The sequence below is a fragment of the Podarcis erhardii genome, assembly GCF_964252035.2.
Source record: "Podarcis erhardii genome assembly, chromosome: 1".
In the NCBI taxonomy this organism is placed as follows: domain Eukaryota; kingdom Metazoa; phylum Chordata; class Lepidosauria; order Squamata; family Lacertidae; genus Podarcis; species Podarcis erhardii.
In genome coordinates this window covers 36,637,285-36,658,690 of record NC_138497.1, presented here as the reverse complement: position 1 = coordinate 36,658,690, position 21,406 = coordinate 36,637,285, and the positions used below count along the sequence as shown (strand labels likewise).

General features: G+C 42.6%; 1 protein-coding gene and 1 long non-coding RNA gene across 3 annotated transcripts in view; one reads left to right on the top strand and one right to left on the bottom strand.

Annotated features, from left to right (window-relative positions):
- The window catches only part of SCFD1 (sec1 family domain containing 1), a 47,205-nt gene that overhangs the window by 12,009 nt on the left and 13,790 nt on the right, over window positions 1-21,406 (top strand). For both annotated transcript variants that reach the window (XM_081861365.1, XM_081861364.1), the window contains 7 exons: window positions 5,090-5,175; window positions 5,567-5,666; window positions 12,357-12,496; window positions 14,078-14,168; window positions 15,057-15,130; window positions 16,255-16,336; window positions 20,882-20,978. In XM_081861365.1, the coding sequence (XP_081717491.1) occupies window positions 5,090-5,175; window positions 5,567-5,666; window positions 12,357-12,496; window positions 14,078-14,168; window positions 15,057-15,130; window positions 16,255-16,336; window positions 20,882-20,978 (670 nt within the window). The remainder of the gene's footprint in view (window positions 1-5,089; window positions 5,176-5,566; window positions 5,667-12,356; window positions 12,497-14,077; window positions 14,169-15,056; window positions 15,131-16,254; window positions 16,337-20,881; window positions 20,979-21,406) is intronic.
- LOC309345618 lies at window positions 19,633-20,874 on the bottom strand. Its single transcript, XR_014158326.1, has 2 exons — window positions 19,925-20,874; window positions 19,633-19,883 (listed from the first exon to the last, which is right to left on the bottom strand). It is a non-coding gene; the product is annotated as an uncharacterized lncRNA (long non-coding RNA).

Sequence of the window (21,406 nt, the reverse complement as noted above, 5' to 3'; positions counted from 1 at the left end):
CCTGGGAATGTCCCGGTGCCAAGGGACAGATTGATGATATCCCCCAGGGGGGCCCGCACCTCGTCTGGACACGCTCTAATCAGCCAGGACGGGCACGGGTCGAGAGGACATGTGGTGGGCTTTCCAGCTCGGAGGAGTCTGTCCACATCAGCTGGGGATATCCGGTCAAAGTGGTCCAATACTGGACCCGAGGACAGTCGAGGGGCCTCCAGTTCCTTTATTGTATCCAAATTGGCAGGGAGGTCATGGCGGAGCAACAAGACCTTCTCCGCAAAAAAGCTCGCAAATGCCTCACAGCTGTGTGTCAAATTGTTATTTAAATTTGGCTGTCCTTCGAGGGACGTTAAAGACCGAATTATACTAAATAATTGCGCCGGGCGAGAGCTAGCGGATGCAATGGAGGCCGAGAAGTAAGACTTCTTAGCGGCCTTCACTGCCATCTCATAGGTTTTCATAAAAACCCTATAAGATGTTCTTGAGGCTCCGTCACGGGCACCCCGCCATACTCGCTCTAGCCGTCTGAGGTCCCGCTTCATTTTCCGGAGCTCCTCGGTAAACCAGGGAGCCCAGTTTCTGCGGGGTCGCAGAGGGCGCTTAGGTGCGATCTCATTGATGGCTGCCAGGAGCTGGGTATTCCAGGCCTCAACAAGCTCAGTCAATGAGTCGCCAGGGGGAGAAAGGTCCCGCAAGGCTTGACGGAATCTATCAGGGTCCATCAGCCTTTGCGGGCGAGCCCAAATTGGCTCGCCACCCAAGCAGGGTGGGGGTGGAACGTCAATCCTGGCTTTCAGGGCATAGTGATCAGACCATGGCACCTTCATCGAAGGAAACATGATCACATCTATACCGACGCCAAAGATCAGATCCAGCGTGTGGCCTGCTTGATGTGTGGGGCCCGAAACAAACTGGGAGAGCCCTAGTGTCGCCATGGAAGACACCAGGTCCAGAGCCTGCGAGGAGGGAGTGGCATCAGCATGGATGTTGAAGTCCCCCAATACCAATAGGTTAGGGAACTCCAAGGCCCAGCCGGCCACCGCCTCCAGCAGGCCTGACAGGGTGGCTGCTGGTGCGCTGGGTGGCCGGTACACCAGCCAGACAGCCAAGCTCACCTCGGAGCCCCACACTAGGCCAACACATTCAATGCCGGGGATCGATGGCGATGGTAGAGCCCTGAAAGGACAATCTTCCCGGATTAATAACGCCACCCCTCCCCCCCGGCCCACAGTCCGCGACTGGTGGAGGACGGAGAAACCCGGGGGCGCCATCTCTCGTAAGGTAACAGTTACCCCTTCGCGCACCCAGGTCTCCGTCACACAAGCCAGGTCGACCCCCTGCGAGGTAAAGAAATCTCGCAGGGTGGCGGTTTTGTTGCCTATAGACCTGGCATTGCACAACACCAGTGACGGAGGTGAGTAATCCTTGCTCACCCTACCCTCGTCTCTCGGGATGGGGCGCAGATTGGAAGAGGTACGAGCATATCCGTATCTCGATCCCCTTCGCCTATGACATCTGCCCCCACCGCCATACCTCCCTTGCCCCTCCACAGTAGGAATCCCAAGCCTCAGGCTCACCTCCATTTACAGAATATAAAAGCAAACAGACAAAAACAATTATACGAAAATAAAGCCGATCCCCACCCCACTCCACAACCACCCCACCCCAACCCAAAATAGACCAAAACAAAATAAAAATACATGGATAAAAATCACCGCTTATGGTGGTACAACAAAGCAAAACAAAACAAAAAACCCACACAGTTTAAAACATATAAAAACACTTCAAACAACCGCTGCCGCAGCACCAATGTCCCCAAAGGTGCGGCAGTGATGAGCGTAGGCCCCGCCCCAAGGCCTGATGGAGAGTGGGCCTGCAGGGGGAAGCCCTCCCCACACGCACGGCGAAGCGGCAGCAGTGGTGTTCCGAGGCCTCCTTGAAGCCTTATATGCTGAGGTGGAGTCTGGGGCCCGTCCCCAAGCCCAAGATGGAGAATGGGCTTGCAGGGGGAGCGGTCCTCCCCAAGACTCACCGGCAAAGCGGCAGCAGCAGTGTCCCGGGCCTCCTTGAAGCCTTATATGCTGAGGTGGAGTCTGGGGCCCGCCCCCAAGCCCAAGATGGAGAATGGGCTTGCAGGGGGAGCGGTCCTCCCCAAGACTCACCGGCAAAGCGGCAGCAGCAGTGTCCCGGGCCTACTTGGAGTCTTTTGTGCTGAGGTGGAGTCTGGGGCCCGTCCCCAAGCCCAAGATGGAGAATGGGCTAGCAGGGGGAAGCCCTCCCCACACGCACGGCAAAGCGGCAGCAGTGGTGGAAGAACTCTAAATTATATTGAGTTCTTTGTAAGATAGAGCTTCTTTATTGGTCCAGCATAACCCTATGCATGTGTACTTAGACACAAGTCCTATTCAGTTCAGCGTGACTTACTTCCAGTTAAGTGTGCATAAGATTGTGGGGTTAGTACTGAGCTTATGCTAGCTTGCAACAATAGTGGAATATTTTTAAAACAGTAATACTTGGGAAGGGAGGAGATAGCTGTGATATAAAGTGGAAAGGCCTGTTTGTCCCCTTTTTAAAAATGGCCCATATGTAATCTGGTGCCTCTCAAGGGCATGAACTGAGAACACAGTGTATTTGTACATGAACTAGGGGTAGTGTACTTAAAAGATCACCTTATTCCTTATACCCGGTCTAATCTTTGCAATATGCCACTCAGGCATGTCTAGTGGTGACTGGCAGTGTCAGACTGTCCTCAACAGGAAATTGTGTGTTGCTTTTTGTATAGAAAAAGCAATCTGGCACAGTCTGTACTGAGTTTCAGTGCCAACTTAAGACTTTGTTGTTTCCAGAAGCTTTCTTATGAAAAGATTTGGATCGCCTTAGTGTTTGGATGGGAGATAATATCAGAACCCTGTGTACACTTCCAAGAGTTCCATGAAAGAATAAAGGCAGAATGTAGATGAACTTAAATCGTTTTGGAGGGAGTGTATGAACACTCAGCCTTCAAAGACGGTAACACATGAAAAAGAAAAGATTGCAGAATGGTGTAGCATTGCTATGCAATAAAAGTGACACCAAAGGTGTCTATGCTGTTCACATAGTCATCACAATAACAATGGAAGTGTTAGATAAGTGGGACATCTAATGTAACCATGATCACAAAATTTTGATGGCTCATAGGAAAATGACATTTCTCTATGAGCATGCAGGAGCCCTTCAGTAAACAATGGGTTCAGTCCCATCCAAAGACAGGCAGGAATAATAAAATGAAAGAGTTTAGCAGCCACCCCTCATATTGGCTCCAGTTCCTTTCCCTGCCTTGCTTGGAATAGGTTAGTTTATCTCAGCCTGGGCATTCAAGATTCCTTCTGGGGGGAAAACAAGAACAAATAAGATTAGCTGTGCAAAAGAAACAGTACAGGAAATCTGATGTCTGATTTTACCACAGTGACACACGCCTTTGTTACATCCTGTTTGTCTTGCTCCACCTTAGCAAAGCTTTCAACATCTATTGTAGTGGCTTATGAGATCCAACATATCCCTCACCTTGAAACACCACAGCTCAGCTCATTCCACCAGGACTTCAGCAGCATTTGCTGCTCACTCTGCTAATGGTTCTGTTTTGGAGATTTGTAGCACAGTTACAGTGGTGCCCCGCAAGACGAATGCCTCGCAAGACGAAAAACCCACTAGACGAAAGGGTTTTCCGTTTTTCGAGGCGCTTCGCAAGACGAATTTCCCTATGGGCTTGCTTCGCAAGATGAAAACGTCTTGCGAGTCTTGCAATTTTTTTCGCTCCCCCCCCCTTTTTCTAAGCCGCTAAGCTTCTAATAGCCGCTAAGCCGCTAAGCCTTTAATAGCCGCTAAGCCGCTAATAGCGCTAAGCCGCTAAGCCGCTAAATAGGGTTGCTTCGCAAGACGAAAAAACCGCAAGACGAAGAGACTCGCGGAACGGATTCATTTCGTCTTGTGAGGCACCACTGTACCTGGTTTATGATGAGTAGCTTGAGCACATCCCATTGTTTACTGAAGGGCTCTCACAGAGCACAAACCATTGAATAATGTGAATGCTGCTTTTGGGGGGACACACAAGACCTTCTGACCAATCCTTGTGGTTGAGTGGCATCCAGTTTTCTATTTGACCTTGCCTTTTCAGTTGGCTCCTTTTTATATCAGCAATTTCACCAACATTTGAGCTTGTCAGACATCCTCTTTGTGTCATGCCTTTTCATAGTTTTTTCTTCTCCTGATTACAATTCTTCTTGAATTTCCTCTTGGTTTTGTCTCCCGGTTTTCACTTCCTTAAAGTCTGCAAGAACTTGGCAACAGGGCAGGAACTGGAGGCAGGATGTGAGGGTTGGCTGCTAAGCTTTTACTTTCATAACCTTACCCCTGTCTATGTCTGGGTAGTGGATCTTTAGCCAGTGTTTACTGAGCCCAGTGTCTCCCTCACATTCCCAAAAGGAGCATTCACAGTAAGTTTAAAATGCTCCATTCTCAAGTTTGGATCTTTCAGCTTTCCTTGATTATTGAGATATTTATACCCCACCTTTTCAATTCCAGAAGGTAATCTCAAGCTGGTTATCTCTCTACCGTTATTTCATCATGGGCCATTTTCTCATTATTTTCATCTTCATCCTCATATAGGCTGTGGGGAAATTGACAGGTTCATTCTGTTATATTTAGCTATATTTATGGATATATGGGGATGCAGGTGGCGCTGTGGGTTAAACCACAGAGCCTAGGACTTGCCGATCAGAAGGTTGGTGGTTCGAATCCCCACGATGGGGTGAGCTCCCGTTGCTCGGTCCCTGCTCCTGCCAAACTAGCAGTTTGAAAGCACGTTAAAGTACAAGTAGATAAATGGGTACCGCTCCGGCGGGAAGGTAAACAGTGTTTCTGTGCACTGCTCTGGTTCGCCAGAAGTGACTTAGTCATGCTGGCCACATGACCCGGAAGCTGTACGCTGGCTCCCTCGGCCAATAAAGCGAGATGAGCGCCGCAACCCCAGAGTCGGTCACGACTGGGCCTAATGGTCAGGGGTCCCTTTACCTTTACCTTTATGGATATATGAAAGCTCTGATAAAATCTTTTTCAGAAACTAGATAAGAAACTCCGGGAGAACCTCAGAGATGCCAGAAACAGCCTTTTCACAGGTGACACACTTGGAGCTGGACAATTCAGGTATCAACATCTCCTTGTATTTTTCAGCAGCCCTTTTTAAAGTCCTATATGTATTCATGCTTTGCAGATTTGCAGCATGTCATTGCTTTTCATCTGCTTAGCTGGAAGATATAGCAATATTGGGATTTAAAATCCTAAGGAGAGAAAAACATTCTACATGATTTTTAAAAGATGGAATGATTTTAAAATGGGGAAACCAAGCCAGATGGGCAGGGTATAAATAAATTATTATTATTATTATTATTATTATTATTATTATTATTATTATTATTATATAGCAGGTGGCAAAATGCTTCATATTTCGTAACTATTCTGCAGGGTTTGGCAATGAATTTGGCCACAGAAATATTCCAAATATGTTTCAGGTTATTAACTTAATATTTTTATTTAGTTTCCAGAGACCTCTCTTAGTACTTGTTGACAGAAACATCGATTTGGCAACTCCTCTACACCATACTTGGACCTACCAAGCCTTAGTGCACGATGTACTGGTAAGAAACTTGTTTTTTGTGACTATATATTCTTTGTTTATTATTATTACCAGCTCAGTAATGTAAAACTTTGGTTCAGTGCTTGCCTTAAGACAGGAATGGGGAAATTGTTTCTCTCCAGATAGCATTGGATGACAACTCCCATCATCCCTGACCATCAGTTATGCTAGCTAGAACTGATGGGAGTTTGAGTAACAACATCTGTAGAGCCACAGATTCCCCATCCATGGCTGGTAAAACTGCCAAAAACCCATTTCTTTCCACATAAAGGAAAACAGAAATCCTTACATGTGCAAAACAGCTGTTAGTTTGAACCATAATTTCCCTCCCATTATAACTGTTTATGAATGTGATTTGAGGCTGTGGTCTGCTGTAGTACAAATTTGGTTACTACCTAACTTTCACATAATGACAGTTGTGCTGTCAAATTCCTCAAATTTTGGCTAGACTTCATAACCATTCATTATTTCTAGTAGTCAGTGAGATTGGTTTTTCACTTGCTGCTCTACAAGTACATTGCTTTTGTACTTGCTTTCTGGTGAGGTGGATTTTATATGCGTTGGTTACCATATTTGTAGACCACTGAACTTGTGTGATGTGCATAGTGGATGCAGTAATAACAGTGAGATGAGAGCTAATAAACTGAAGCTCAATCTGGATAAGACTGAGGCACTGTTAATGGGTGGTTCCTTTAGGCCAGACAGGAAAGTGGCCTGTACTCGATGAGGTTACAGTACCTCTGAAGAAGAGGGAATGTGCCTTGTGGATACGTCTCAATCCATTGCTGTTGCTTGAGGCTCAGGTGGCTTAGGTGGTCCAGAGTGCATTCCAACAGCTTTGGCTGGTAGCCTAGCTGTGCCCCTGTTTGGACAGAGATAGCTTAACTTCTGTTGGCTATGCTCTGGTAACCTCTAGGTTAGATTTTTGCAACACATATGTCGGGCTACTTCTAAAGATGGTTCGGGAACTTCAGCTGCTGCAGAATTCAGCAGCCAGGGCGAGACAGTTTGAGCATAAAACACCAATCCTGGCCTGACTTCACTGGCTGCCAATTAATTTTCCGGGCCCAACTCAAAGTGCTGGTTTTGACCTATAAAGCCTTAAACAGCTTGGGACCACAATAACTTAATAATTCCTCTCCCCAAACCTGCAATTGTCATCTTAGGCCTTTCTTCGTGTGCCTCCTCTGCAAGAATTGGCCTTTTCAGTGGAGGCTTCCCATTTGTGGAATGCTCTCCTAGAAGGCTCGCCTGGTGCCTTTGTTACATATCTATAGGAACCATTCCTCATTTTCCAGGCCTTTGGCTAATTAAAAAATCTATGGCCTTTTAAACTGTTTTTTTCTATGTTATGTGTTTTTGAGTTTTTATATTGTAAACAGCCCTGTGATCCCTAGAGGAAGGGAGGTATAGAAATTTAAATAAAATATAGCCAATAAATAAAATATAGCCAATACTTAGGATCATTTTTACCTGTTGTAACAAAAGCTTTTAGTTTACTGTTTGAATGTTTCATGAAGTCTGCACATATCATTAGAATAATATTTAGTACTGTTTTATAATTCCTATTCAGTTCATGACACAACTATCAACATTAAACATTAAAATATTATTCATCACCACAAGATGGTGTAGATGTTCCATATTAAGAAACTCAAAGAATAACAAGACAGTCTTGTGGTTATAAGTTGCTGTTTTTTAACTAGGAAAAGAAAACCTAAAGAATTATGGATAGCTGTTAACCAGAGCTGATATAGCCCTGTTAGACTATTTTAGGCCTCTACATCTACATGTAACGTTATGCATCTGAAGGAGACTAGAGTCCACTTACATAAATTATGCCATAATAAATTTATCAGTCTTTTAAGACTTGACAACTCCCCATGCTACCAATCTGGGAATATTAACTTTCTTTTTGAAAAATCCTTCATTTTTGTTTATGAACCCAAACCAGAGATTCCCAAACTGTGGTCCATGGACCACTAGTGGTCTGCGAGCTTTATTCAGGTGGTCCATGGTATGTTTGAGCATTTGTGATTGAAGACAGCATATGCATCACATTAAACATTCATATTGATTTTTAATTGTATATTTGCTGCTACTTTTAATTTATAATATTTTGATTTGTATGGTATTCAAATTGTAATACAATAAAATATGGGTGGAATTCAACAGCATGTTATTACAACGCTCCATCTGCACAGACACTCATTATAGTCTTGCCTATGGAGAATACTGATCACATATCTTAATAAAAATAAACTATTTCAAGAAAATGTATATTATGTCTTAAAGCAGGTGGGGGTTCTGAAATATGAAATTGTTTTTAGGATACAGTTACCTTTGAAATTCAAATAATAACCACTTCTTAAAAGCATATTTCCGGGAAACATTTTAAATAGAGTTTATAGATGTTTTTCTAACATTTCTTTTTTTTTTTTAATAATTTTTATTAGGTTTTTACATTTTATAACAACAAACACACACAAAAAGACAAAAACAAACAAGTACAATTTCATACCCTAATTTTCTTTACCCTCTTTCATTGACTTCCCCCCACCCCCTCTTCTTACATCCCAATTCCAATAATTAATTCATCAAGTTCTTACCTAACCTCTTAAACATATTAATAATTCTTTTTAAAAATTTAATTCTTTTTGTTTGTCTATATTCAACTTATCCAATTCTCTTATAATCATTAATTTCTTTTTTTTTTTTTAAGGTCGATCTAACTTCCCTTCCACAAATTTTCCCTTTATTATATTGATTATAGGTCACATTAACCAAATAAGCAAATCATAACATTTTAGAATTCTATTCTCTCCCCCCTCCCTGCCCCGGTTTCTGTCCCTTCCCAAACAAATGTCCAAAAAACAAACAAAAAGTAGTTCTTAGCCCGGATTCCTCACGTCCGAGGCCTTTAATTCTCTGTTAGTCCCTCTCTGCCAATTATATTGGTAGTCCTTTTTGTTGATCCTGAGACCCCAAAGGAGTTCAGTCAGAGTCACATCAAATTTTCTTCCATCCAAAATGTTTAAAAGTGGTTGCTGCGAAAGGTCAACTACTTTTTCATACTCAAGAGGAAAGTCCCAATCATGTTGCTTTATTCTTTTTGGTTTTAATATTCCAAGTACTCCAGGGACTTCCCTCTTCTTCTTTCTCATCTTTCGCAGATTTGTAATCCAAAGGTCTTCTTGCTCATACTCTAACAGTGTAGACTCCTGATTGGTGTTTTCCACTTGTAGTGTCTGCACTCCTTCTTTCCTCTCTGTCAATTCCAAGAGCATCTCTTCCTGCTCGGCTGCAGGTTTCTTATCAGTCATATCCTTTATGCATTCAGCAGAGTTGTTTGTTTTAGAATTCAAGGTCGTAAGTGCTTTGTTCATAGCCATACTCTGCTCTTGCAGAATTCCCACGAGAAAGAACATTTTTTCTATCTCCGCCAGTAATTTTCCCTCTGCAGCCATTGTAATGTCACTAATTCCCCCTAGGGGGCTTTCAGTTACTTGGTAGTCCTTTTCCATCAATCTGTTACTTTGTTGTTATCACTACTTTGTTTCCAACCACCTCAGTTCAAATGTATCACCTTTAATTCAGAGAGTTATTAAATAACAAGATTCTTAACTTTATCCACCCGTTTGACAGCTCCTTTGACAGCTGTCAAACTCCTTTCGCTTTTTCCTCCGGCACACAAACAGGACACTCCCGGGTTTGGGGGGGGGGGATAAAACACAAAGTTCCAAAGTTCCTCCCTTTCTCTCCAGCACAAAAACTTCTTCAATCAAATTTATGAAAAACTTTTAAGTCATAAAAATAGTAATCTTTCCGCCTTAATTCTCCGTTCCTTGCTTTAAATCGTCTGTAAGTAGAGGGGGTGCGGACTTCCCTTTAGCACATCCCCCGATCGTGCCGAATTCAAAAGGTAAAAAATTTATAAAGTCCAGATTCCACTACTCACGGGTTATTTGTTATCCAGCCCGAATTTTGGGAAGAAAGTCAGCGCTCTCCGGCCATGGCTCGCGGCTTCGCTCCACTGAAGTAGCGGTCTACTCTCAGCACCACGCCACTCTCCGTACCCTCTCCGTAGCCTTTAAAAAGGCTCTTCGTGGGTCAGGGGGCGCTTAAGGTGCCCACCGAGTCACCAAGTCCGCAGGCTTCTGCGCCTGCGGTTTCTGAGGGTCCCCGTGTCGCCGGCACGGCAAGACCCGTCTTCAGCAGAGCCGATTCCCTCCGGAGCTCGGAGGGAATCCGCCATTAGCCGTTCGCGCTAATTTCAGAATTAATACTTCATAAAGCTAATATAATTTATTTAGGGGCATTTTATCCCTTTTATAGAATTTTTATTTTTGTAATGGGAAAAAGTTACATAAGTTTTTTCTTCTTTATGTAAATCAATGTTCATTTTTCTCTTGGCTGATGCACTCAAGGGAGATAGTGGCATGCTGAACCAAATGCCATTCCAGCTACATATTTATAGCAATTCATCTGTTTAGGTAATAACTGTACCATTGCTGCTTATAAACAGGTTGATCTGTGGAGAATTGCATTACTCTTTTCATTGGGAGTCAGAAAGTTGTGTTCTGTGAAAGTACAGAAAATATTTTTCTTCTCCTGAGTGGGGTAGAACTTTCCCCATAATTCACATTAATATCTTTCAGTACTTTACTAGAGGAGTCAAGCAAAGCAAAGAGTAGGCTTGGCGCTCTCCTACCCAACTCTTTTCTCTCTTTTTCTCCCCACCCTTCCCATGGCAGTATCGGTCTGTTAGATCCTCTTTCTGTTCTTATGAACTGAGTAGTCCATGGGACATCTTCATCTCCCCCATTTCATCCCTACCACCTGAAGCATTGGAGTCTGTTCTTCCTACACCGATGCAAAAGTTTTACCATATTTTTGGTTGGGAAAATAGATATAAATGGAGCTGAAGTATAATAATGCCAGTCAGTATAAGGAGAAAATGCTTGGAAAATTGCAGTATCCTCCCATTTGCTGTTGAATTAAAGCCATTGAAGAGCCAAATTTTGTGGCTAGGTTGCTCACCGGGGCAAGACTATTTGAGCATACAGTGGTGCCTCGCAAGACGAAAATAATTCGTTCCGCGAGTCTCTTTGTCTAGCGGTTTTTTCGTCTTGCGAAGCACGGCCATTAGCGGATTAGCGCTATTAGCGGCTATTAGCGGCTTAGCAGCTTAGAAAAAGGGGAAAAAAGGGGGGAAACTTGCAAGAACTCGCAAGACGTTTTCATCTTGCGAAGCAAGCCCATAGGGAAATTCGTCTTGCGAAGCACCTCGAAAAACGGAAAACCCTTTCGTCTAGCGAGTTTTTCGTCTTGCGAGGCATTCGTCTTGCGGGGCACCACTGTATAATGCCAGTCCTGGTTTGGCTGCCACTTAGTTTCCAGACCCAATTCAAAGTGCTGGTTTTGACCTATAACGAGTTAAATGACTCAGGACCACAATACCTGAAGCTATGGCAACATGAGAATGGACCTTCTCTGTAGTGGCATGTTTTCTCCTGCTCTGGAGAATAAGATTCAAACCAATGGCTTCAAGTTAGGAGCCATTCCAACTAAACAACAGATAAAACTTTCTGACAGTAAGAGCTGTTTGAAAGTGGAACAGTCTCCCTCAGGAGGTTGTGGACTCTCCTTTCTTGGAGGTTTTTAAGCAAAGGTTGGATGGCCATAGATGCTTTAGTTGTGATTTCTGCATTGCATGGAGTTAAACTAGATGACCCTTGGTGTTCCTTCCAGCTCTACAATTCTATGCTATTATTTGAACACAATCATACGCCAGTGTAAAATACTTACTATAGTTGTGTGTAGTGCTTATTATAATGTGTGACTCTTCCATTTTGACTTTTTGCTAGGCAGAGAAAAAGAACAGTAAGGACAGTTACTAACTTTTAGCCATCTTTTTTAAAGTAAGAAACAATTACAGAGAGTTGCACTGGTAGCTGCAGCTTCTAGGCAGGAGATGCCATTTTTAATTCTCCAAACACCAACTGTGTGAGGAAATGTGGGGTGTAAATGCATTGAATAATAATAATAATCCAGAGGTGCCTTTCATTTGTGTTGCCTGAAATGGTTCCAGGAATGAGAGGAGATAGATATGGGCAAAATTAAAGAACTCCCTTTGTCTCTCTTTTCTCTATCCCATCTCCAAGCTGTTCTTCATACAATGCAGACTCCAGTTCAGAGGATGAGAGGGTAATCCACAGCAAGGAAAAAAGAGAACCTTATTTTCTCTCACTTTCAATGTATATTTTCTTCCATCCCCTCCCCTCCCATTTCCCAGGTTGTTTTGGATTGCCTGGGCATTCTCAGAACAAAAGAGGAAGGAGGCAAATTAAAAAGCGTCTGAATGTTTTGCAGAAACATAGCCAAATAATGTTTTATAATATTCAGAAGTTGCAACAGTTGCCCGATGGAAAAAGCCAATAATAATAATAATAATAATATCTATTCTTAAGCTTTTGTACAAAGAGTAGACTACAAGTAAACCAGCACAATTTGAGGCAACGTTTAAAATGTCATATTTAATAGAAAGAATATGAGATTTCATTTGCTCTGCATATTCAGAATCACATTCAACAGTTGCCCTTTTTATAATCCCATTTTGAATTAGGAATATTCTGCTTTCCATTGTGGGGCAGCAGGCAAAAATGTTTAACCCATATAATTTTCTTTAAAGGATTTTCATTTGAACAGAGTTGTTTTGGAAGAGTCTTCAGGAATGGAAAATTCCCCAGCAGGTGCTAGACCAAAGAAAAAAAATAAAAAGTCATATGATTTAACTGCAGCTGATAAATTTTGGCAGAAGCATAAAGGAAGGTAAGCTGGATATTTTAAATTAACTACTTCTACTTCACGGTCTATTACTAACTAGGGGCTTTGCCCCTGCTCACTCAACTTACCAATCTCTCTGCCATTCCCCACCACATCAAACCCCTTCCCACCTCATGCCACTACGGAGGTCACTGTTCACCTTCCTAACCCCATTTCCAAAGCCATGTCTCTCTTCTTCAGGCTTGCTTTGCACTCATTTTCACCTTCACCCCAACTTCCTTTTGTTCAACTCTCCTTGAATACAAATAACCCCCATAGTAACCTGTAATGGGGTTTGGGGTTGCTTGTGCGTAAGGCGCAAACTGCTCCTAGCTGAGTAGTTTGGTTAAAACTTTCCCCTGGCTGGACAGTCAGTACTCCGTGACTGTCTCAATCACTGGCAGAATCCGTCAGTGGGTGTTTTCTGAATTTCTTCCAACATAAAAGTTCTTTGACACCAAGTCGCCGCCTAGCTTCTCTGCGCGGAAGCTTTCTGCGCAGAGTGGGCGTCCCAAGAGGAGGTCCTGTGCTCTCCCCGCTGGCTTCACTGGAAGAGTCCTGGAGCCTTCCCTCCGAAGCTCCCTCAGCCTCCCCTTTCTCCCTGGCGTCACGTCTATTTCCTTCCCCAGCGGTAGCTCCCCCTCCCTCCTTGCTGGTTCCCTCTCCAGCGTCATTAGGGAGCCTTATCACCACCCTTGGCTCCGATGGCAGTTCCCTGACATAACCTCTTGCATCTTTCTCATCCCACACATTGCAACTACTAAGCAGCCTTTTCACCTTCTTCCTGTCTATGAAGCCACCCCCTTCTATTCTACAGACCCTTTCATGCCCCTGCTTCAATCCCATTCCTCTTATTCCCTCCTTTTTAACCCCCTTTGCACCTCCTCCACCCTCCTCTCCCTTGCACACAGACCACTCCCATTTTCATGCCTCCTCCTCTCTCCAGTTTTGCAGCCTTCTTTACACAACATGATGATATATGTTACTCTATATTTAAGATGAATAAAATCTTAACAGCAAATCTGTCAGTTAGCTTATTCAGTTACAGAAGACTAAGGTCACTTGATGGGTGTTACACATAGATTGGTGTTTGCTTGTTAATAAAATATCTTCTAAATTACTACATTGAATCTAGAACGTCATGTCGAAGACAACACAGGGTACGAGAAGTGAAATACATAATTGTGGGAAGTTACTATGAAATGTTTGAAGGCTTCACATTGTTTATCTCTCTCACATGAAGTAGCTGAGGAATAGAAGAAGGAGAGGTTTAAAACAGCCAATTTTCAGTGTCCTTCTTGCTGGACTCCTCAAACAATGGCAGAAGTTAGGCAGAGGGACACTGAGAAGAAAATTGAGGTTTGAGTAAAGCAGGGATGGAGAGACAGTGAGGGTTCGTTTAAAAAAACAGTTTTAACAAGGAGAAAAGAGAAGGGTACTGAGTTACTGTGTGCAGCCCCAGGTGTGTTTGCGATGAAGGGTTGGTGGGCTGAAGGAAAGTGAATAAAGGACTATGGGAGCCGGGTTTTTTACAGACTGTGTTAATTTAAAGTGTAGATTTAAACAGTGCCTACATAATCTCTTTAGCCCTTTCCCAGAGGTAGCCGAGTCGGTTCAGCAAGAGCTAGAAACTTACAGAGCTCAGGAAGATGAAGTCAAGAGGCTTAAAAGTATAATGGTAAGATTTGCTTATATCTAACTTAAAATATTATTCTTGGAATTTATACAGTGCTTTAAAACGTTGACATTCAAGTAATGTACTGGGTGTTTCCAGGAAGTAAATGCACAGGAAGGGGGAGTTGGGAGGACTTGAGAGGCAATGCAGCACAGCCCTATTAGGGGAGTTTCAACCTCTAACAAGGTTGCACTTTTAAGAGATGCATGGAAAACAACTCCTGCAACCAAGCTTGTGCCAGATGTACTGCTCTGCTTTCATTTGGACCACATCAGCGGGGCTGAGAGGGGGGGTCGTCTCATCTGGGCAGCCCAGGACCTCCATACACACTGTCCAGGCTTGTACCCCAAAGAAATCCCTTCGGTGCTGGAGGAGACAGGAGGCAGCAGTTACATGTTACTGGTCTCTGCAGCCCCCAGCAGGTGCCGGTATTCTCCAGTGGTTTGACTTCATCCCTGGAGGCACACTGTATCTTTTGATGCCAACAGCTGCCAACAACACTAGGAAAGCAGTGAACAATATCTCTATATTTTGAGGTAATTTTAAGGTCTGGCAGAGGGCTTGTTGGAAGTCTGCATTCACCCATTGTGTTGGTAATCATATTTTAGGGAGCCATTCACAGAAGAGACTTGAAAATGTTTCAGTATTTTCAATCCTTTTTTGTGATTTTTGTGAACTGCTTTGAAATTATTTTTCCAGTTAAGTGATATATAAATTCTATGAAACAAATATATAAACCAGTAGACCTAGATTTATCTTTCTTCAAAACCTGTGTAAAATTGAATTGTGGTTCTTCTGTTATAAAGTTCAATATTTCAACTGGATTTTCACCATATTTTTGTTCTTCAAGTATATATGGTGGTTGTTTTTTGAAATTATTTTTCTTCCCAGGGACTAGAAGGTGAAGATGAAGGAGCAATAAGTATGCTTTCTGATAACACAGCTAAGCTAACTTCAGCTGTTAGGTAAGCAATATTACTGAAGCATTCTTAAGTGCTTGCAAAAGACTTGTCATTTAATCGGTTTTCTTTCTTATTCAGTTTTAAGGATACTTGACTGACTCTCCAGAGTATGTTCCATAGTAGAAGCATAACACTGTGACACACTAGTGTACCCCAATGATATAAGATAACATGGGTGCCAAATTATAGGCTGGGAAGATTAGGAAGTCTGATTATTGAAATCATACCACTGCAGATTACATCTTGTAACATTTGCTGAGGGGCAGAGAAATAGGATTTCCATATCCAGTATCCTGATCCTGTGCTAGAGCTGGGTGATATTTTGATTCTTTGTCTGAAACTGGTACGAAGTTCAGATTGTGATATCGGTTTCAGACTTTTTGAGGCTGCCATGCATCACAGCTCCCTGGCCACTGCCAGCACAGCGCATTTCACTCCCATCTGTCTGCCTGCCTGCGCTGTGCTGGCAGTGGCCAGGGAGCCTCAATGTATGGCCCGCTGAAATTGCCTGTTCTGCCTGCCTGCCTGCCTGCCTGTGTGTTTGCCTTCACCCGAGCAAGCTTCCATATCTCTTCTCTGGTGGTACTGTTATTGTTGGCTTGCTTCCCAAGTGACCAAAGGCCTCAGATATCACAGGTGCGTGTTTATAGGTGGAGACTCCTAGAGGCATCTAAAATTTTTCCGTGGCTCGTGATTCCAGTTAAGTTCCTCCCCACCCACTGTCCCCAAGTCACATACTTGGGAACTCTTATCACAGAGCCAGTGAGTAGAGCAAGGTAGAGCCTAAGGCAGCCTTTCCCAGCCTGGTTCCCCCTGACATTTTGGACTACAATTCTGTCCTTCGTGATGTCATGCCGGCTGAGGTTGATGGGAGTTGTCATCCAAAACATCTGTAGAATACCAGGCTGGAAAAGGCTGGTGGTCTAAAGTGTGTCTTGGCACAGAGAACCTAAACTTGTTTTGGATATCCATTTCCTGTATCTCAGAAGCTGCTGATTTGAGCGTACTACTGTCTCTCAAAAGTATTATCTTGTTCCCTCATATGTATATCATATTTTGGGTTGCTAAATATGGAGTTGAATTGGACTACATAGTGCGGACAGTTAGTTTGTATGTAATTTCTTCAGCTCTCTTCCAGAGCTTCTAGAAAAGAAGAGGCTCATAGATCTTCATACAAATGTGGCAACAGCTGTTCTGGAACACATAAAGGTATGGAAAATAGAGTTATTTGAAGCTCATTAATCATGAAGCTTTCTAACATACTAAATATTCTGAAATCAGTGTTCTTCTGTAAAACATTTGCAATAACTTCATTTTTAGAAGAAGGAACAAGTAAGTTAACAGCAAAAAGAACAAGAAAGATACTATCTATCACAATCAAATTAAAATGCCAGACAAAAATTAACATTTTTGCAGAGCGCTTAAGCGAACCACTGAAATGATCTGCTATGCTTCCTTTGGGGAAGGGGCTATTCCTATAGCTGTGGTGCTGCCACTGATGAAGCCTTATTATGAGCAAGGGAAGGAAACTGGGAGAGCAGAGATTTTTGATGGGAAGAGAGACAGTAGATAAGAGCTGTTATAGTGAACAATTGCTTGAGCTGGATTCATCCTAAGTGCCTTGAGTGAGGAGTGTAATTCTGCTTGTATGTACTTGTCAGTATCAAATATTGCAGTCTACATGGATAGGCAATGATGTGCCACTTCCTCGCTGTGCAAACTTAACCATAGTTGTCTGTGTCATGGAGGGAGTCGGCTCCCCAATTCCTCCCTCCAGGCTACTCATCAATTACACACAGGCACTGAGCGGGTTACCAGGCTTTTTTGGCTTCTTCCTTGGCACAAGTTACAGGACGTCAAACAATAAATCTAATAAACGGCATGTTCTCTCCTGCCCCCAACAGGTTAACTCGATGATTTATAGGGGCTGGGGGATGCAAGCAACCAGCCAGCCCCATCACATGCTTCCACTTTGGGAGACTAATTGTTACCACCTGCCTAAGAGGCCCCACCCAGCAGTACTTCCTCGCAGGATCACCACTTCATGACATTCTGAATCATTAGCAGCTACTACCATCACCTTCAACATTTTTGAGAACTGGTGCAGTTTGGCAGCCAATAGCATAAGTCGTAGACTAATGCAAATTTCCTATCAGCCATAAACACTCTACATGACCTTAGGCAAAGTACTATCGCTCATCTTCAATCTAGAGCTAAAAATATGAGTACAGTCATACCTCGGGTTACAGATGCTTCAGGTTGCGCGTTTTCGGGTTGCGAACTGCACTGAACCCGGAAGTACTGGAACAGGTTACTTCCGGTTTTCGGTGCATGCGCAGAAGCGCCGAATTGCAACCCGTACATGCACAGACACGGCGCTGCGGGTTGCGGATGCTGGGGGTTGCGAACATGCCCCACAGTGTGGTGTAGTGGTTAAGAGCGGTAGACTCGTAACCTGGTGAACTGGGTTCGCGTCTCCGCTCCTCCACATGCAGCTGCTGGGTGACCTTGGGCTAGTCACACTTCTCTGAAGTCTCTCAGCCCCACTCACCTCACAGAGTGTTTGTTGTGGGGGAGGAAGGGAAAGGAGAATGTTAGCCGCTTTGAGACTCCTTAGGGTAGTGATAAAGCGGCATATCAAATCCAGACTCTTCTCTTCTTCTCCTGCACAGATCACGTTCGCAACCCAAGCGTCCACTGTACTGTAAAATGAAGGTTGTTTTCTCAGGACTCTGAAGGGATACATTAGTTCCATTTTGGAATCCTGGTTCTATTATTTAAAGCAGGGGTCATTCTTCAGATGGAAAAACATAGCCAGTTTTAAAGTTCTAGCTTTCATTTTTTAATAGAGAATATCATTGTGTTGTCAATTTATAGGCTACATTTTTGGAATGTACAGTGTTAACAAAAATTGAAACAGCTACAGCATCTTATGTTTGATAAAAATGAATAAGAAACTTATTTTTATCTTATTCAGAAATGATCCTAGACACAAGCTGGTATTCTGCCAGATCATATTCTCATCTTACGAACAAAAAAAGAAAGGAAAATGTTTAAGCAGAAGGCCATGCCTGTATATCATGCTGCTATTAAGAGAACAACTACAGTATCAGAAATAGCTAACCCAAGCAATTTTTATCCACTGCTTTCCTTTTAAAAAGCTTATTGGTTCCTGAGAATAACTTCACAAAGAATAATTTACGTCGGTTGAATTTTGAAAATTTGTGATCACCAGCTGCCCAATCTATGTAACCCAAAACAATACCATGGATTAATACCCACCTTCAGCAATGCACCTAATTAGTGTAATTTTAATTGAAAGAATTTTAATTATTTACACACTATTTCCCCTCCTCTGGATTTGACAGCAATATCATTTTTTCCCCCTGCAGTGTTTGACATGGAACATTTCATGACAGCTTTATGAGATCTGAATAACAGTGCAGTATTTCCATAGAATTTGTTTGAAGTCAAATGTGCAGTGGGTGACGTCGAGTCCTTATTTGATGCCTTATTTGTCACCTCTTTTTTCTGGGAAAGTGGTGGCAGGTCATTGACAGCAGCATTTTACATTGAACTTCGATCAAATTCCAAGGCAGGATGTGGTTTGGAAATAATTGCATGGTTGACTATCTCCCACTTCCAAGGCACAGAAATCTGATGTCCTTTCTGAAGTGGATGCTTTTGACACTGCAGAGGTAGAATAAATTATTAGTGTGTCCCCTTTCTGTCTCAAGATGGGAGATTATTAAAGAAAAATAAAAGACAGATCCATCATCGAACTCAGGGCAGTCCAACTTTTCATACCAAGTGGGCTGCAAGAGCACTTCAGCATGGAACCTGCGGGCCTTGTCATGCCAAGGGGGAGGAGAAGGCCAAAATTTGACGCCCTGTCCCCTAGCCCTCATGCTGCCTTCCCAAAGCTGGAGACACTGGGCGTTGGGAAGGAGGCGCAAGGCTCTGATGGTAAAAACCCTTTAGTATAAATATTTGGATTAGACAGTGTCTTAAGACTGCACATATATGTGCACGCATGCACACACATACATACCTTTAGACGTCAGTGTAGTTTAGAGAAGAGTAATTGGGCACAGAGTTGCAGTTAAAGATTTACAAAGACTTATTTAAAGGGTGTTACTTTGTACAGTGTAGTATTACCTGATCTGATCATTTGTACTTTATCTGAGAAGTAATTTTAAAATCATACTATGTGTAATAGTGGTATTTTTAGATTCAGTTTGCAGCTGCTTTCCACATTGCGTTAGATCATTTTCGAAGGCACAGCAAGAGGAACTGTGAGATTAATCACCAGCTCATGGAATCTGGCAGTTTTTTGGCATATTTCAGTGTTGAGCAAAATTCTGGAAAGAACACACCAGTATTTCCCAGGATGGATTAGCAAATATTTATTGGTAAAGCTTAGAAGAAAAGAAACCTTGTTTTAGGTTAATTGTTTAAGCTGTTAGGAGTTTGGCAACTAATAATCATAGCCAAAATAGGGTTTGTTTTGTTTTGTTCTTAAAAAGGCTGTCATTTTATTGGAAACATTCTTATACTGCTGTTCTGGGCACCTTTACGCATTTTTCTTTCCCACTAGTTTCAGTAATAGTTTGACAGAAGGATTGTGACTATTGGACAAATACTACTCTAGCATCATAGAATATGTGAATGTAGTTAAAGACCTGAAATATTTGCAGATCAATTAGCACCTTCCCCTGTACGGTGGCCATCAAGTACTTTTTTGCTTTACAGGGGCCTGTACGGTGGCCATCAAGTACTTTTTTGCTTTACAGGGGCCTAAGGCCCTTCTAGAAAGTCATTTTGTTTGTCTGCCTCTTGCATAGCACTAAACTCTGGGCTACCTTTTTCACAGCTGCCACACACTCAACCAACATCTTCATCAAGCTATCCACTCTGACCCCAAGATCTCGTTTTGGTCAGTCACCGCCAATTCAGGCCTCATAAGAGTATATATAAAATGAAGATTTTCTGCCTCAAAATGCATCATTTTGCACTTGTGTACACCATTGGTAGGCAAAGTAAGGCCTGGGGGCCAGATCCAGCCCAATCACCTTTTAAATCCGGCCCGCGAACGGTTCGGGAATCAGCATGTTTTTACATGAGTAGAATGTGTCCTTTTATTTAAAATGTATCTCTGGGTTATTTGTGGGGCCTCCCTGGTGTTTTTACATGAGTAGAATGTGTGCTTTTATTTAAAATGCATCTCTGGTTTATTTGTGGGGCCTGCCTAGTGTTTTTACATGAGTAGAATGTGTGTACTACTATAGCAAAGACCCCAGAACACAGTCTAAAGGCACATATTATAGCACCCTTGCTGAAGATGAGCACATTTGAATCTGATAAGTGCTTGGTTTTGAGACTACCTAGGCACTTCATGTATGCTGCTTTGAGTTTCATGGAAGAAAGATAGCATATAAATGTTATATAAATACAGGTCTTAAGACAGGTTTGAATGCTACTTTCTCACTTCTGATCATGGGAAGAAGAGAATGACCAAACTAACATATTGTGTGGTTATTTGAATGTTGACTCCCCTTATTCAGACTTTTTTTCTCCCACTGTAAGAAAGAGTGTACAAATATGATTCTGAGACCTGCTTCTAATCTCTAATCATAGGTTATCCCGGGCTGAGGAAAATCACCATATGAACAGTTTCATATATTAAAAGTAGCTAATCAAATCTACTGCAGTAATGATATTCTAACAACAAATTTGTTTTTATTTAATTTAAAGACACGGAAACTAGATTTGTATTTTGAATATGAAGAAAAAATCATGAGCAAGTCCACCTTGGATAAATCACTTTTGGACATGATTTCTGATCCTGATGGTAAGTAAAAAAAATAAAAATTTACAGTAAAGTTTCTTTCGGTTCATAACATTCTGAGAATTGTCACCATATAAGCAAGCTCATGCTATTAAAGACTTTCTGCCTGGGAACTTGAAATGCCACTGCCGGTCAGATATCATATCATATCATACACAATATATCACTGTATGAAATTGTTTGGTATGTTTATTCTTTAAAAGTCTTAGCTTTTAAAATTTGGCAAGTCTTCTAAAGTTTGCACATTCAGCTTACAAACTAAAGTCAAAGGGTAGGCCTCAGGAACTCCTGGTCCAATTGCTTCAGCAAGTAGAGGATGCTAGCCAGGGCTATAAAGAACCCCAGCTAGCTCAGCATCTTAACCCCAGTAACAAAGCATCAAGCCAAGGTAGCAGGCGAGTTCGGCTGCAGGGTGAGAAGGCTAGGGCAGA